We start from the raw sequence: 18,899 nt of genomic DNA, 5'->3' as shown, positions 1-18,899 counted from the left end.
TCTCAAGTGAAAAAATACAGAGTGACAACTGTAATATCTTATAGGTACTTAATATTTTCTAAGTTTCAAGTCATTTAAGACTTTTTAGTTTTTATTACTTATCCAACTGGCACATCACAAAGATAACATGTTTTTTTTTTGCCTGCATATCCTCTGAGCTCGCTAATAGGTCCGTCCACTTTTTAGGTTGGCCAATCAGCGTATTGTTGCTAGGCCGTTTTGTCTCATCTATTTGCTGGCCTGGCTGTCAATCAAATTGGGAGCTTGTATGGCGAGGCCCGATGCGCAGCTGGGCTGTGTTTACAGAGCGCTGCTCTCGAGGCGCGTGGCTGCTGAGGATACCTGCAAACTTTGTGTTGTGAGGAATGATCGCCTGCTATTTTGCACGAACTTGCAGTTTTAAAGAGGTTGACAGCTCGAACAGCGCGATACCTTTCCATTCTAAGGTAAGATCAGTCCAATTATAATGCTTTTAATGTCACCTTTTATAGGAAGTTCGTCTTCTTAAAACATTACGTTTGTTATTGATTATCTTGCATTATATGACAGCACACTAAAAATGAACCTAGTAAATTCTGAGAATTTATATTTTAGTTGTAGATTGGATCTCAATGCCAGTGATAGATGCTAATCTGGATTGAAAACGTTATATATACAGAATGCATCATTGCATAGTTAAAATGTAAACAATTATGACTGTTCCGAAAGTGTTGCTTTAAATCTAGATTATTATAGAATTATATGCCACTAACACACTACCAGCAAATATTGGTACATTAAGAGAAGAAAAAAAACTGTTTATGCACGAGTCATTGGCCATGAACACAAATTGTATGTTGTCAGGAAGTTTTTTTATTAATTTAACTATAATTAAAAAAAATATATACAAGTGCATTTTTATATTTTGCAAATTAAAGAAATCTTTTCCTTTTCAAATATATGCTGTTTTGCATGAAAATTGACTTGCAAAATAGTGAGAACGCTGTCATGCTACTCATATTGCATAATAAACTATTTAATTAACATTAACATTGCAAGCAGCTCCACAAGATCATTGCTTATCTCTGAGAACACTTGCTTATGCATAGCATGTTTCATAAAAATAAGCAACAATGTAAGTGTATTTATGCAAGTACAGAATAACATAACATGCACATATACACATACACTTACATTGTTGCTTATTTTTATGACACATGCTATGCATAAGCAAGTGTTAGATCACTTAAATGAAAGTGTGGCTATTTAATATTTTGCAGTATTTATATTGTGTACTGTTTTGTTATTACGAGGCAAGCGAGTGACACAGGCTTGTTGTCATTTTAAAGCTGGCTTTTCTGAATCGGTTTAGCTGTTTTCAAGGATGTGATTGCCAGAGGTGCTGAGCTGGTGCTGCCATCTGCACTCTCAGTTTGGTGGTATCTACTATGGCCTACATAGAAGCTGGTTCACTGATACCCACACATACTTGTCTGACCTGGATCCATCGCACTGTCTCTCCATCTGATTCACTCTGTTTCCAACACCGTTGCCTTAAGTAGCTTTGCACATTCATGGGTATTTCTATTGCTTTATGCTGTTAGAATATGGACTGAGCTTGAGAGGTTATTCTTAAGGATGAATGCACAAAGTGTGCCTTTTCAAAGCCGGTAGATTAATTTAGAGGTAATTTGAGATTAAAAATTAATTGAGTGTTTTTTTTTTTTTCGGGATTGTATTTTCTCTGGACTTGGCTCTCAAATGCAGTTTGCATATTAAAATTATGCAATTATAATTTAAAATATTAAAATGTTATTTTTAGTGTGCATTTACTAATCAATATGGATCCTTTTAAAGAGCCCCTTGTATTTGTGTATTATTGCAATTATGTTAACAGGGACACTGTAAAATAAAGTGTTAATCCATCAGATGTATAACCGACAATTTAGCTAAATGGAGCTAAATATCACAGCTTATGTGTGTACGCAGCAGGGGCTTTTTAATTTGTGCTGACAGATTTCAAAGGACAGCAAAAAAAGTTGTTATTATGGGAGCTGCTTGCTGTGTATTATGTGAGGGACCGGGGGGAATGAGGGGGGATTCGCCACCTGTCCGGGGGTCCTTGTCGGTTTAGATGCCCTCTTACTGATTAAAATGCTCGAGACCTTTCATTAGGCTCTAGTTTAAACAAGCAAAACAAATAAAGCCATTTATTAAAAGCAGATATTTTGCTGATGTACCTGCTGCACCATGTGTTTTTGTTACATAACAGGCATTTTATTGAAAACGGGTTTATCTGATTTGTGTTCGTGTAATACTTTGGGACGGAGATGGTATTGATTTATGATTTATATAATGCTCTTGAATACAGCCCATGTGTGTTCCTGAGTTTATTAGGGAAACCTTTGCTATTTTACTTGATATATGCATACATAAACAAGAAAGGAAACAAAAAACTCCATTGTCGTCTCAAGGGTTACCTATCTTTAGAATTATTCAGGGTCTAACCACCATAGACATTAATGGAATAGTTCACCCAAAAATGAAAAATGAATGAAAATGTACTCCCCCCTCAGACCATCTAAGATTTAGATTAGTTAGATTTTTCATTGGAACAGATTTTAAGAAATTTAGCATTATATCACTTGCTGGCCAATGCAGTGAATGGGTGCCGTCAGAATGAGAGTTCAAACTGCTGATCAAAACATCACAGTCAGAGCCATCCTTAGGACGGGTGCTTGAGGGGGCCCCGCGGCGAACGGACCAAGGGGGGAATCACCCAACCTCCCCCAGGGACGCGATCGCGAACAGACCGATGCGGGCCCCGCTCCCTACCTCGCACCGGGCCCTGTGTCAGCTAAGGACGGCCCTGCTCACAATAATCCACAAGTAATCCACACAACTCCAGTTTATCAATTAACATCTTGTGCAGTGAAAAGCTGTGTGTTTGTAAGAAACAAATCCATCATTTAACTTTATACCGTTATTTTGAAATAGAGGACTCCGCTGGAAGCACCCATTCACTGCAGAGGATCCATTAGTGAGCAAGTGATGTAATGTAAATTTTTCTAAATCTGTTCTGATGACGAAACAAACTTATTTGCATCTTGGATGACCTGAGGGTGAACTATTCCTTTAAGGGAAATGCGTTTCTCCTGATATTCAGCCATAATTGCAGTCTTGGTTTTGTTACAGCAGTCTGTATTAGATTTGTTTGTCAAGTCGTCAACTGTGTGGTCAGAAGAGGGAAGATCAGCCAAGATCAGACATTTGATGAATGAGATCTCTTCATTATGTGTGTGTTTGGTCTGCTCCAGACTAATTTGAAATGGTAAACACACAAAGCAGACAGAGACAAATTGGGCACCATTTCTGTGATTATGGCCTCAGTAATTATACTGGCGACAACCGTTTATCTTCATCTCATCTGTCGAGATCCGAATTAATTCCAACCTCTGCATTTTCCATAAATTTCCCCCATAATTGTTTTACCTCCAATTAGCCTTATACCAGCGACGTATCTATTCTTTGTCGATCTTGTATAATTGTGTTTGAAGTTGCATGAGGAAATGATTGAAAATAATGCTGCTGTATCATTTGGCCAAATTATACAGCATTTTTAATGGAAGAGCGAACACAACGGTGCTTAATTATGCCAAGGAGAGTCCAATTTCAAGCCTCACGCTGATGACTAGAATACTCTCCGGCTGTATTCTTGTAAGGCCTGTTTAATCGCATCAGTGCCAAAGCAAATGTAATCACAGAATCGCAAATAGCTTCCAAGGAAACCTTACTTGCAGCCTTTTATGAGTTGTCTAATTCAATTTGCTGAGTCACTGAGTTCATGTGGTATCTGAAAAGAATTTTATTCTTTTGAGTTTTTCTCACAGTCATGCTATCCACGTGGCTTTATTTGTATGGTAACACTTTACAGTAAGGTTTTTGTTTATCCATTAGTTAACATCAACTAACTAAGATTAATAAATGCTGTAGAAGTACCGTTTATTGTTAGGTAATGTTATACATTACCTATGAATACAAATTGTATTATACAATGGGGAAAAAAAACATTTAAACATTTGTTCTTTTCTAAATATGTGCTTTATGAGCTCAGCAGGGTTTTTTGCTGACTTTGCTGAGTCACAACGGCCAACGAATGCTTTTGTTTATGTGATAATTATGTCGGTTTGCAGAGATGTGGTTGGAATTCAAATATCTAATGATGACACTCACAAGACCCTTTTTCGATCTCACGAATAGCTGTCCGCGCTTCTAGGTAATTAAATGAGATGCCTGCGGATTCTTTTAGTAATTAGTTCTGTCTTAAATCTCGTCCAGAGCTGCTGCCTCAACAGGCGAAAAGCTGCCAACATGCCACGATGACGTAAAAGAGGGCACCCAATAAGTCAGAGTGCAAACGTATTAATTGAATTCAGAAAATCACAACAAATGAGTGTGACCTGAAGGGTTAGTTCAGCCAAAAATCGTTAACTTGTCCAATCGTTAACTTATTCCAAACCTGTATGACCATAAAGTGAAAGCAAATAGGGTGACCAGAGGCTGTTAATCTCAAATAAAGCACAACAAAGCACCATAAAAGTAGTTCATTTGACTTAAACTATAAGATTGTAGCACAGCAATGTAGGGAAAATTTGAATTAAAGTATGACAATCTCAATTTTGGTCTCGTTTTCACAAAAATGAAATTATGCCTTGAAATATAATGCATGAACTGCTCAACATTGTGTCTATATGGATTTGTTTTTTTAATCTAACCACATTTTATTAGGGATGAGTCAAACAAACGAGTGTTGAAATCATACGCGTTTGGTTGTCTGGCTGTCTCTGTGTTTGAGCCCACATCATTGGCAGGTCTCCAGTTCTCTGCATTAATAAGCCGCCTCTCATACAGCGCAGCCCCTTTCTAACCCGAGGGCAGGATGAACGCGGGACCACACAGTCACAGTTACCTGACAGACAACAGCTCACAGACGCTCTGATTCATGCCTATTTGCACCGTGTTCTTGTGAATGACGTCTGCTGCGTTCACTGTCTGTGTCTCGCTGACGTACACTGTTTTCAACTCCGCACGTGACACCAAAAATTTATGAATACACTGTAGGATTCTTTAATATTTGTTCATCCTTTATATCTTCATACATTCATTTACATAGCTACAACATGTCAAGCTTGTCTTAAAGGGTCCTGTATGCTTTTGTAACTTTTTTTTCATGAATATTTTCTCTTTGATACTTAAACTGGCTGTATTTGCAACTGCATTTTAAAGACTATAATATGTAAATTCAATATTTTGTGTTTTGATATGTACATGCATGCGCTTATATGTTAATATTCTTATGGCAGTGGTGTCATGATGATTTCTAAATTACCTACACTACTGGTCAAAAGTTTTTTTTTTATGCTTTTGAACTAATAGCATTTATTTGATATGAAGTATGGTAAAAACGTTCATGTTGGGAAATATTATTACAATTCAGAAGAACCGTTGTTTATATATATATATATATATATATATATATATATATAAAAAATATAATTTATTTTTTATTTTTTATGTAATTTATTCCTGTGATGACAGATGGATTTTCAGCTGCCATTACTAGCTGGAAATTTCAGAAATAATTTTAATATGCTGATTTGGTGCTCAATTATTATCAATTATCATTGGTACACAATTATTAATAATGGTATTGTCATCGTTGAAAACAGTTTTTGCTGCTTAATATTTTTGTGGAAGTCATCTTTTCAGGATTTTATGATGAATAGAAAATTCATAATAGCAGCATTTATTTGAAGTAGAAATCTTTTGTAACATTATGAATGTCTTTACCGTCACTTTTGATCAATTTAATGCTTCCTTGCTGAATAAAAGTATTATTTTTATAATTATTTTTTAAATCTTACTTACCCCATACCTTTTGACCAGTGTTTTTTTAAAGTTATTTTTTAGTTATTTTCCTAAATAAGTGTGTGTGTTCCCCACAGGTGTGCTCTCATCTCTTCTTCTGAAGCTTCACCACGGCCCTCACCTGCGTGCTCCACTGTTTCTCCTGTGAGTCGTCCTGGGCTGAGCGGCCCTTCCTGCTGCGCCCCCGCGCCGTCTCTCCCGCCACGGTCGCCATGACGCGCTCCAAAACCTTTCAGGCCTACCTGCCCAACTGCCATCGCACCTACAGCTGCATTCACTGCCGAGCACACCTGGCCAACCATGATGAGCTCATCTCAAAGGTAAGCAGCAGTGTCTCTTTTAGGCTCTTTTATCTTAATCATAGACCTTAATCAGGTTAGACACCGTATTGTATTTTACGCAGATGAAAACGAGGCTGTGAGAGATAGACTTACAGTCTTTACAATGGTATGCGATGTATAAAGTCCTAGTAATTTTCAAAACTGTTTTATGGATTTTTGTCAATTGAAAGTCTTCGGTAAGATGTTTTGTCAGCTGAACAATCGGTATGTTCTGTAAAAACACTTCTGTACAATCTATCCTAATGGACTTCCTGTTAAAGGGTCATGAAACATTGTGAACACTGGGATTTTCAGATGAGTTGTTGTAACTGTGTCAAAATGTATGTGTATTTGTAACATGAGCTTAAAAAGTGTTTAATAATTTTTAATATATTCATGTATATTGCATTATATGTATATATTATGTATAGCCTACCGCTGGAGAGTTAAGAAATCTTTTTTTTTTTTTTTTTAACTGTGTCAAAATGTATGTGTATTTGTAACATGAGCTTAAAAAGTGTTTAATCATTTTTCATATATTCATGTATATTGCATTATATGTATATATTATGTATAGCCTACCGCTGGAGAGTTAAGAAATCTTTTTTTTTTTTTTTATATATATAATTTTGTTCAGTAAGGACTTATTAAATTGATCAAAAGTGACAGTAAAACTGACATTTTTAATGTTTAAAAAGATTTCTATTTCAAGTAAGGTCAGTCTGCCGATTCAGAGCCGGTCCGTTTTGTTTTACACCCACATGCGAAATGTTTATGTTGTCGGCATGAAGAAGACACAAAGTTCGCAATTTGTTATACGTGTAGGGCCAAAGTAAACAGTGGGGAGCCACAGGGCTCAATTAACGCTTGTCTGGGACAAGTAGTTTTTTTAAAGGCCAGTGAGAGAGAATATTACTTGCCCGACCAGACAAGAAGCCTGATTAAAACGTCAATAACAAACGTAACTAGGGAAGCACTGACACTTTTGAAATTTTTTGCACGAGAATGATTCTGATTTTATCGCATTCATTGTAAACGGCTATTGATAATATGTTTATGTTGTGCCAGATGAGGCTCGCAAGTGAGAGAGAGACTTGTGCAGAAATCAAAACAAATGAGTGCAAAAGCACACACAAAGTAACTCACAGGAAGTTATAGATGCATACTGCGGTTGAAAAAAAAAGACATTTATAATATATAAGTAAGCAACATTACACGACTAAGATGTTTCCCTGAATATCAACATAATCGCAATGTTACACTGATTTTATACAATAGTAGTTCAATAAACAAGAAGTTAAAATTAAGTGACTTACATTTTAGACACAATATTGACTGCTTCTGCTCAATTTCGCAAACAAAAATAGTTCCACTCAAAGCCACAGCAGAACTGTTGTGTTACTCCCAGCAACACAGTAGTTTTTTGTTTATGAATGAATCCACGTTTTTGAACGGATCGAGTGAGTCAATGATTCAGAAACCCAGTCATAAAGACGTGCGCTGTGTTTGAAACCGCATACATCCCTACTATATAGTAGGCAAAAAGCAAATAAGTATGTCCGAATCCTTAGTATTCATAGAAGAGTAGGCGAGAATTACCTGCATGGTGTACTAATTCTCACGAGATTTGGACATGCGTATACTTAAGTTGCGTTCGAATATGCCTACTTGCCTACTAAATATTAGAAGAAAAGAGTATACGTGAAAAGAGTAGCATGTCCAAAACCGTAGTATTCATAAAAGAGTAGGCAAGAAATCCCTGGATGTCCTACTGCTTCAGTCCAAATTCTGAAGTGCTCGTCCGATGGACACTTTTCTATCCCAGGAGGCCACAGCAGAGGATACGTCAAAATTGAACAGGATGGAGAACAGCGACGTGGGTGTTTTCAAATGTGAGTATTAGAAACCAAAAACACGCATTTGTTGAGCTACTGTAGAGTAAACTGTTGAACCGTCGAAGATGTAAAGATGCTAAATAGTATAGTATCTTTGTGATTTTGCTGTAAAAACGTTTTATGTATAGTGAACAGGGAAGCTCCAGGAAGCACACATACGTCTCCTAAGTGCATTTACATAAACCATATACATCTTAACGATGCTTACTTAATGTCTATTTAACATCTGACAGGAAAATGTTTGATAAGAATTGCAGATGAGCACATCTGATAGCCATGAATTAGACATGTGAGTGAGTGATGTATGTGTGCTATTATGTAGTAGAATTCACTGTTGTCAACACTGCTTTAGCTGAATGTATGTAAATAACCATAAAGTAACTAAACATGAGTTTTCTATTTCATTTGTCCATTAGTACAGTTGATAATTTGAGGAGCATTTGTGTTGGATAAAAAGAGTTAACACATCACAACATAACTACCTCAACATTTAAATGTAGTATTGAGCACATAAATCACAGAGGTGACTTGAGTCTTGTCTGGATGTTACAGATGAGACACACGTGTGTTTATCCAGTGCAGAGTGACTGATGAAGGAATGTTGCCGTCAACGGCTTTGAGTGAGTATACTACAGAAATGAATAAAACATATTTTTAAACCTTAATTGTAATAATCAATTATTGTAATTTCAAACAGAGTTATTACAGGACTTCTGATTCTTGATTTCTGTGCTGTTGCTGCAGAGCTTTTGTGGTGGAGCAGGGCCTGCAAGGAAAGGTGACGGCAGCATTTGTGGGAAAAAAAGGGGAAAACCTAAAGCAAAAATATAAAGTAAGATAATTTTGTTACTTTTAATACAGAAATGAAATGACACTGTGCTGTTAAAATGACTGCTTTTGTATTATGTTTGTGCATTTTTTTTGTAGGATCTGAAATGTCCGCAGATTGGTGTGTGTGCACTGAGGATGGGGAGTCCACAGCAGCATCCTGGAAATGGTCTAGTGCCATGGATGAGACCCTCCATCACTCCACCTGCCCTTGTTACCTCATCTGGACCAGATGTTGCTGTGGTCTCTTCATCCTTCGTGAGCCCAGAGCCAGCGAGAGCATCTAGAGAAAGACCAAAAGACATTGAGGATGTGATTTTGGTCAGGTTTGGTCTGCTGGTTTCTGTTTATACAACATCAGTCAATAGAGCCTGAGTTTCAGAAGCTTCAAAAGCATCATCAAAAAATGTCATGAAGCTTCTGAAAGTCAGGCTCCATTGACTGATGTTGTATGAACAGAAACCAGCAACCACCAGGACAAACTTGACCAAAATCACCTTTTGTGTTGACAAAAAAAAAACAGGGATTGAACAGCGTGGAGGCGAGTAAATGATGACTGAATTTATATGTTTGAGTGAACTAACCCTTTAAGCCCCCCCAAATAGAAATTGTATGAAATATATTTATGCATTTATCTTATAGTAGTACCTTGAAGAAATACACTTTAAGAAATTACATATAAGCAGCTTTATTGAGCGTTTGTGCCCAAGAAACTTACAAAAAAGGTTTTTACAAAAATCACATTTACATTCATATTTCTGCATTTGGCAGACACTTTTATCCAAAGCGACTTACAGTGCTCTTATTACAGGGACCCCCAATTCCCCTGGAGCAACCTGGAGTAAAGAGCCTTGCTCAAGGACACCCTGGTGGTGGTGGCTGCAGAGATCAAACCAGCAACCTTCTGCTTACCAGTTCAGTGGTTTATCCCACTACACCACAAAAGTAATGAAGCTATAACACAAATTAATCATAAATGCTATTGGTTAATTCACCGAGGGGGAAAATTCTGTTCTGCCGCACCAGTTGCACACCCATAAGGACGGCACTGGACATATCTTCACATGCATTCACACAAAATGACACAATATCAATGAAACCTTCTTCATATCCATTTACAGAACTGTATATACTTAATGAGTGCTGTTTGTGACGCTACAATGTATGCAACCTTATCTATTAAGGTAAATAATGTATATATGAATGCTTGGGTAAGTGTTCAGCATAACCCATTGATGTTTGGTCTTCATATTTTCAGCACATTGTGTAGGTAATCTGTAATTATGCATAGGAAAAACCTTAAAGACACTGTTCTAAATGTGGACTTTAAGCTATGCAAATAGACCTCATGCCAGAGAGAGGCCATGCCATGACAGCATCGGCCAATCAAAGCGCTGGATCTGAAAGGTGCCAACTTCTCAGGAAAGGTTAAATGGTTCTCTTCAAGAAAAAGAAGTGTGCTAAGTGTCGTTGCTCTACTGTAAGTGCTAAACTGCTAAGCTAAGTTGCTCCAAGCAGAAACAAGGAAGATCTGCAAGAAGCGAATTTGGGGAGTTTGGAAACCGCAACAGCAGCAACGACCACAAGCTTAGTGCCCCCCATCTTCAGCAACAACTTCAGCACCTTCTCTTCAGCGGTCCACCATTTGAGTGTTCCAAACTGCTAGGATCTTCTCCAACAACAATTTGCATTAGATTCTATATAACTGATGTCAGATAACAACAAATAATCTCTTGATTTATTTGTTGAAACTAGAATAAGGTTTACCTTAGTACTTCCAGGAAACTTCAGTTTATCTTTCCATAAGATGACGTCCATAGTAACATCCAACTCAGTCACTTGCATCTATCAATCTTTTGCACTTTATCCATTCAGTGTACCCATTTATTAGTTGCTCTTGTCTATCCTTTTGTTAATAAAACCCCTTTTATAACACTTGTGTCTTCCTTGTGTTGATAATACAGTAAGAGGCTCTACAAGTTAACGATATCTCTCAAATCCTTTAGATTGATCAGACTACAACTTTCTATGATTTATGTAATCCTCATTTATTCAACAATCTTCCGTGATTGTTCTTTATTGTCAAGGGGAAATGACTTGGCTGGTCCCCTGTAAAATAGTGTGACAAAACTTAATATTTAAGCTCAAAGCCATTACACTGGTGGTGCTACTTGGATCTAAAACCACTACATGTAGTGGTGGCCCATGTGAGGCTATCTAACATTGAAATCACAACAATTCTTTTTATTGCAGAACTTATTACATAAATGCATTTATTGCACCTCCGTTTTATCAAACAGTCTGTGTAAATGCATCTAATGCCACTTCAGATGCAGCTTCAGTTTCCTCTGCAGTGGAAAGATTGAGTTTGTTGATATTGATTTCATTTGAATGGTAACAACTCTACAGTTTCTTATTATTCTAACGGAATTAATTGATACAATGTAAGAATTTGATGTGAAAGATGACTAGGGAATAAAATGACCATTTATAAACCTAGTGGGAAATGTTGTGTTACATACAGTAACCCAGTTAATTGTTATTTTTGCCTCTTTCCAGTCACGGAGCACTTTATTTTGAGAGTTGTTTAAGTGAGAGAACATCTATAACTATATAACTATATAACACAGATTGGGGGAATTGTAATGTTTAATAATTTATGTAGTTTTTAAATTTTTTTTGCAATGAAAAATGTAGATTTTTGTTTGTATATGCTGTCAGTTATAGTTCTTAGAAAGAACATCGGCAGACGGCAGGTTACAAAAAAAATCGGAATTCGGCCAAGAAAATTGCAATTGCAATTGGTGCATCTTTAATAAATTACATATTGAAATATATTCAAATAGAAAACAGTTTTTTAAATTGTTATATTTTAGAATGTTGCTGTTTTACTGTATTTTTAATCAAATAAATAAAGCCTTGGTGAGCATAAACAACATTTTTCAAAAGTATTTTAAAATCTTACCTCAAATTATAGTGTTTTGTTTGTTTGTTTGTTTTTCTGTGCAGTTGTGAATTGTTCTGTTGGTTTTGTGAGAACTTTTGATTCTGTTCTTTCAAAAAAGACACATACATAAAAACCAAAGACTAAAGAATGCCCAAGACGTGTTACTCGTATATTTTTGAATGGACTGAAAATGCTACACTCAATATGGCCGCTTTATTGAAGGAAGCCCCGCCTTCTGAATAAAAGAGCCAGTCAGCATTCTGAGACGTGTGCTTGGGACTGCACATGCGCACTGGCTGGTCTAGCCATCTTTTTAATGCTATTTGAGCAAATGAAACAACATTTATGAGACAGTTGTTGTCAGATTTCATTGGTGATTTCAACATTTCAAATATGAAATTTAATCTTAAACTTGGCGGACAGTTTTGGAGAATTTGATGTTTCCCCATTCAAAGAGATAGGAGCTGCACTTGCATGCCAGAGAGGCGTTTCAAAAATGGCCCCTGAGTGAAATGACTTGCCTAAAACTGAGTTTATGACTTCATTAGTGAAACCATATAAATCCACATTAATTGTACAACATGTACAATTGACTGCTCCAGTGGCACACTTTTAAAACACCATATGTGCCCTTTTTATGAGGTGTGTGCCATTAAGTGTGTGCGTGGGAAAATATGTGTCAAGGATTATTAATAACATCTTTAATTCATAATGTGAATTTTGTGCATGTGAGTTATCTGTGCATGGATTGTGTGTGCGGGCAGAATGTGGGACAGTAAGGCACTCAGCTTCCTCACGTTCATGCCACACAATCAGGGATCAAGAGAGGCAGGTCATCATTTGAGCTTTTGTGTGCCACAGAAGTAAGGGTAATCACGTCTCTGTAGTAAATGCGAATGATCCAGGACACCCACGTATATCCATAATGCTATACACTAAAGTCTGCACAACGGGTTTTGGTCGTCTGATATCATGATGGTCTCAGGCGGGGTTTTCAATGCACTGTGTGTGTTTACAGATTGTGCAGATTAGAAAAGATTGTTTTTGCTTCATTCATTAGTTGTTCACATACTGTGTTTGCTATAATAAAGCCAGGGGTATCCGGCCTGACAAGGCTTACTTGAGTTTCAGGGGGAGAGATAGCACCGCAGGCGGTTCTGGGGTGGAGTTGAGGTTGATATGATAATTCGATTTCAATTAGTTCGAATCCCTCTGAACCAAATAAAGGTCAGAATGGAACATAATAATTAGAGTCACTTAAAAGTAGGTTAGTAGAGTTCTGCACAATAGGAGGCTTGTGATTTTGATTTAATCATCAGGTAGTAAATCTCGTTAAAGAAAACTTGATCCAGAATTTGGTAGCTTTATTATTTAAAATCTCTATAACCTGCCTTCATTAAACATGGAAATACTACATATTCAATATATTTAAATGCATGTTTAAATGTTATTATTTAATGTGTTACTTTGACAGCTCTTAAATACAAAAATAATGTACTCAAAACTAAAAGTGAAAACACTAAAAATATGTAAGGAACCATCATTATCATAGTCAAATAGATTCAGTGTTTCATGCAAGCCAAAAGTAGCAAAATATCTGTTTAAAATAATTGAGGCAAGGAAGAATTATATTTAATAATTATCAATTCAATCATTGAATGAATCATTGTAAATCCGAAGAAAAAAAAACATTTTAAAATATATAAATATTTTAGATTTTATAATAATATTTCACAATACTACTCTTTTTACTATATATTTTTTTTTTATAAAATAAATGCAGCATTTGTGATCATTGAAATTTATTTCAAAAACATTCAAATGTTACCAACTCCAAACATTTGAAAGGTAGTGATATAATAATATAAATTGATAATAATGTTTATAATATTTTCCTTACACTTTAAATATATTTGAGAGTTTTCATGTATACTTCTTATTTGTTTTTAAAAATGTTAAAACTTTTTTTTTTTAGATAACATTTAAATGTATTTAAATAGTTTTAATTCATGTTACTTTGGCAGCTCTTAAATACAAAAATAATTTATTTAAAACTAATAGATTCAATGTTTCATGTAAAAATCAATGTAAAATAATTGAGGCAAGGAAGAATTCTATTTAATAATTTTCTTTTAAATCATTGACTGAATCATTGTGAATCTGTTAAATCTCTGAATCTGAAAGAATCATTTAATCCATTTTGAACTGATTGATTGAAACAGGCACTTTGAACTGATTCACAGAAAATTAATTATCATACTCTGTAAGAGTTTATAATTATGTTCATATGTTTAATGTATTGTTTCAAGTGTTTACCCATTGTTGTCATGGTTTCAATCAGGTCTCTTAGGTTATTTAGGCTTAAGATATGCCTTCATCACTATCCAGTATAGCACAGCCAAAATGAAACCACCCTAATGATCTTTTGATCCATGCCCATATGGCCAAACCGCTTTCAAACACCCGTAATTATGACCCTGCCCCTGTTTCACATCATGCCTGGGAAATCCTGTCTGCCAAGGTCATGAATGGAGCAGTGAAGGGAAATTGATTTTTCCTAAAGATTACCTGATTGTGCAGTCAAAATACAAGTAAATGATGTTGACTTACTCTGATGTAAATATGTAAAGCCAATCAGTGTTTATTAGGATGTGGGTTTTTTGAGCAATTTTGAAATGTAATCTTTCCTGTTTTATTTCCTTTGCAGTCTTTTCAAGGGAGTCAAGGCAGGGCCTACCTCTTCAACTCGGTGTAAGTCCTCTGGTTTATCTTAGCCATGCAACACAAAAAAGACAATCAGAATGGTTTTCTTTTTTAAATTTTGACATCATCTTTTTATCAATCAGGGTGAATGTGGGCTGCGGCCCGGCAGAGGAGAGGGTACTGCTGACTGGTCTTCACGCGGTGGCCGATATCTACTGTGAGAACTGTAAAACCACTCTGGGCTGGAAATACGTAAGTTCTGGATCACACTGGACACACACACTCACTTAAAGACCACTTACCTAAAAAAAACAACCATGATCATTCATAACGGACATGCACACTTGCATTTTGACAGCTTTCTTCAGCCAGTCAAGACCAGTGTTGGGGAAAGTTACTTTTAAATGTAATGCATTACAATATTGCGTTACTCCATAAGAAGTAACTAATTACGTAACTTAGTTACTTTTTATGGAAAGTAATGCGTTACGTTACTTTTGCGTTACTTTTTAAATCTGGACAGGGCTTGCTTGTTTGTTTTTAAAATAAAAAAAAGTTATATTTTTGGCAAATATAAAAGACTTTTCACACCAAAAGTGAAATGAATAAGCCTCAGGCTGAAGGCAAAGTAAATTTATGTCCGTACATTAGAATGCAGAAGAAGAAATTTCAACACACTTCAGCAATAAAAAAAGACACACAAACGTTTGTCTAGAGTAATTTGTGCTTATTAGTACGGTTGAACTGGATCATCGAAGGTCAGAAGCAAAGACATTGGTTAATAGAATGGGATTAAATACATAAAGGATATTTGTGTTGTTTAACATTTAATTATTGCAGGTTTGTCATATTCTTGCATTATTTTTATTCTTTTTTTTTTTTGTGAGTGAGATAAATTAATGCATATTCATGTTTATTTTAGAACTACACTAACATCTTCTGATTTCTCTCAACATGGCGACACCAGAGCTGTCAATCAATAAATTGGAAAAAAAAAGTAACTTGCATTACTTATTTGGAAAAAGTAGCTCAGATATTCTCTTGTAAATTAAAAAGTAATGCGTTACTTTACTAGTAACTTGAAAAAAAGTAATCTGATTACGTAACTTGTGTTACTTGTAATGCGTTACCCCCAACACTTGTCAAGATAACTCATCCATATCTCACGTGAGGGATAAGACTCATGCTAGAGACTCAGACACAGCTCATCAAGAGAGATACTTTAAGTGGCTTTTACACACACTCGTGACCTGCTTCCCACATCACTAATCTACTTCTGACAGCCTAACCTTTGAGTACCTTATGCTTTCCAAGAACAAACGGTATGAATTGTCTTGTTGTCACAGACTGGTTAGAAGTGAAAAGCACTTCAGAAAATGTTGAAATCTTGATCTCCCTACTTAAAGCCAGATGGAGAAACCATCAGGTAAAATGCAGTATTTACATTATTTTTTGAAAATGTGGACTCAGTAAGATTTTTTTTTTAAAAGATGTGAATACTTTTATTCGGTAAGGCTGCATTAAATTGATCAAAAAATTACAAAAAATAAAATTAATAATGCTGTTTCAAATAAATGCTTTTCAACTTTCTGTTTATCAAAGAATCATGAAAAAAGCATGTTTCCACAAAAATATTAAGCAACACTGTTTTCAACACTGATATCAATAAGAAATGTTATAAAAGAATGCAGTTATAAATTGCATTTTAAAATATATTCAAATATAAAACAGTTTGTGTAATAATATTCAGTATTTGTGCTCAAATAAAGACGTAAGAGACTTGTTTTAAAAACATAAAAAAATCTTTCTGACCACAAACATTTGAACAGTAATGTTTATTATAAAATACAATATTAAAATAAAATAATATTATATTATATAAATAATAATTGTTATATTTTCCTAACACTTTAAATACAGATTAGTGTTTTCATGTGTACAGTTTATTTATTTAAAAAAATGTTTTAAAACATTTTTAGTAAAAAGTTGTAAAAGTACTGAGTTTTTGAATCATACATGAATCATTACATTTTGATATATGACAACCTTAATGAATCTTTCAGTATAATAAAAAAAACATTTTTAAGAAATATGACACAAATCATGAAGGACTACAGTGTACACTCTAAGATATAATTTTCTATTATATTTTTTTGTGTCACAACAACAACGACTTCCTGCATTTTGGTTAAACTACCCTGACATTTTAAAGGTTTATCAGATATTAATAAATTAAAATGACAATAATAATAATGCATTATGACTTTTCATTATGACTTTTCAGCCATTTAATGAGTCTTGATCCCCCCCCCCCCCCCCCCAAATATATGAAAGTGAATGTTAATTCATTATAAGAGGTGTGTTCAAGACATTGTTGTTGTACTTATTAATGAGCTAATTGACATCATTGACGCTTATATTTAAAGAATCGGCATATTAGAATAGATTTAGAAGTTGGCACTTGTTTTACAGGCATATATAGTGAAACATCTCCTCTAATACTGCTATTTAAAGGTCGTATATTTGATTGACATATCCAGAAAAGCTTCCCAACAGCTGTCCATTATTTTTGGATCAGCAGATCTTGACTTTGAGGTGACCACAAGCTCGTTCTCTTTCTCTCTCCCTCCCTCTTCTTCTTTCCCTCAGGAGCATGCCTTCGAAAGCAGTCAGAAATACAAGGAGGGCAAATTCATCATCGAGCTGGCCCACATGATCAAGGACAATGGGTGGGACTGAAAAGCCTGAACTCCCCACGGCCCATAACGCTGGAAAGAGACATGCAGCATATGAATAATTAGTTTCATTATCTGGCTGTAACTTCCTCCCTGGAAATCTATCTACCTGACACACACCTCTAAACCTTGAGGGTGTAAGGTTCATAGCTGCAGCACTACCCATTTCCTGTGTGTATGTATGAACGAATGTGTGCCAGCTAGACACCAAGTGTTTCTATTATGTGTGAATATTTTCCTATTCAATTCAAGGGAGTGATTGTGTGTGTGTGTGTGTTTGTGTGAACAAATTGATGCACAAAACGACGTTTGCTTTCCTCTGGGTTGGCCATGGTCACAGTTTTTATCCCACACTCAGGTTTAACTAATGGCTGGATCCATGGTAAAGAAGGGTGAAAGACAAACCCATTTAGCTCATTTGAGGTGAAAACGTACTAAAACAGAAGTGTTGTCCGTTTGTTTCCCTTTTCTTTTGTGTCTTTATTTCCTCTAGTTTTGTCATTTTCACTCGCATGTTGTTTATTTATACATGTATTTATTGATTGTTCGTTTTGGGACGTTACGTTTATGGTAAACCGTAGCAACCACAGTGGTCTTACTTTGACCTCGTATAGCGGAAGTAGCAATGTACATTTCCTCTCCAGATTGTGATCTCCTTTTGAATGCGATTATGGAGTAAATGAGGTCGCGGCACAGGTCGCGCACATTAGCTAGAGCCAAGTCTTTAGCCCCAGCCACAGCTAAGAAAACTAAGCAGCTGTCAGCTTTGAAAGAGAACTGAGGCAATGGTCGACCGATATAACAACAATGCCGATATATCGGCCGATATTTGGCATTTTTCAAATATCGACATCGGCCGATGTGTTCGGGGCGGGACTTTTATTTTTTACGGCGCTGAGATTGCAGCGCCTGAACACACAGTGCTTACATTCTCCCTCTTGTTCGCTGTCGTCGTTCAGTTCTATTTAATAATCAGATAGAACTGTTAAACAAATGAATTCAAATGTATACAAAAAAGTATTATAACGATTACTTTAATATTATTAGTAATAGAAAGGCAAATATTATAATACTTTCTTGTTTGCCGTCAGCATTCAGCAAATACGCATCAATATCACTTAAACAAATCTTGGAATGACTAATGAACATTTGATTTCCCAAACCTTGCAGACTTTGTCGAATTTAGTTGAGATCTTGTGAAGTGTGCATTTGTATCCTGCATGATCGCGTGTTCTCTGCGTGACGGTCGGTCCGTGCGAATTGAATGCTGACAGGAGGAGAGTTCTGCTTGCCTGGAGATGCGCGATCGACTAACTTTAAACTCGTGATTTCAAATTATTCTGCGCTTTATGCATTTGCCCACTGTCATATTCATGTCATTTTCATTGTATGCTGTATGTAAAATTAGTGTTACCTTGGCTTTATTTGAAAAATATATATATATATGATTCCCAACGCACACAAACTTCCCAGAATACTGAGTGCCCTGTTGGTTACAGTGTTTACTTCCTATTCAATTAGATTTTTATTAAAAATTGATTTGTGAAAAATGCTTTGTCCTCTA

General features: G+C 35.7%; 1 protein-coding gene across 1 annotated transcript; it reads left to right on the top strand.

The window, feature by feature from the left end:
• The first annotated feature begins 288 nt into the window (after nucleotides 1–288).
• LOC107577879 (protein yippee-like 1) lies at nucleotides 289–18,264 on the top strand. The gene is made up of 5 exons (XM_016263908.1): nucleotides 289–446; nucleotides 5,985–6,227; nucleotides 14,605–14,648; nucleotides 14,744–14,852; nucleotides 17,250–18,264. The coding sequence occupies exons 2-5, from the start codon at nucleotides 6,120–6,122 to the stop codon at nucleotides 17,337–17,339; spliced, it is 351 nt and encodes a 116-aa protein (XP_016119394.1). The 5' UTR covers nucleotides 289–446; nucleotides 5,985–6,119; the 3' UTR covers nucleotides 17,340–18,264.
• The last annotated feature ends 635 nt before the right edge of the window (nucleotides 18,265–18,899 follow it).

This window comes from Sinocyclocheilus grahami, unplaced genomic scaffold (assembly GCF_001515645.1).
Source record: "Sinocyclocheilus grahami isolate Dianchi unplaced genomic scaffold, SAMN03320097.WGS_v1.1 scaffold32.1, whole genome shotgun sequence".
Classification (NCBI taxonomy): domain Eukaryota; kingdom Metazoa; phylum Chordata; class Actinopteri; order Cypriniformes; family Cyprinidae; genus Sinocyclocheilus; species Sinocyclocheilus grahami.
Note: the sequence above shows the minus strand (reverse complement) of the source record. Positions and strands in the feature narration are given on the sequence as shown.

Excerpts from the sequence above, each read along its gene's own strand:
- LOC107577879 (XM_016263908.1), top strand. The coding sequence starts at position 6,120 with ATGACGCGCTCCAAAACCTTTCAGGCCTACCTGCCCAACTGCCATCGC. Across the intron at positions 14,649-14,743 it reads GCCTACCTCTTCAACTCGGT|GGTGAATGTGGGCTGCGGCC; the intron begins GTAAGTCCTCTG and ends TTTATCAATCAG. Across the intron at positions 14,853-17,249 it reads CCACTCTGGGCTGGAAATAC|GAGCATGCCTTCGAAAGCAG; the intron begins GTAAGTTCTGGA and ends TCTTTCCCTCAG.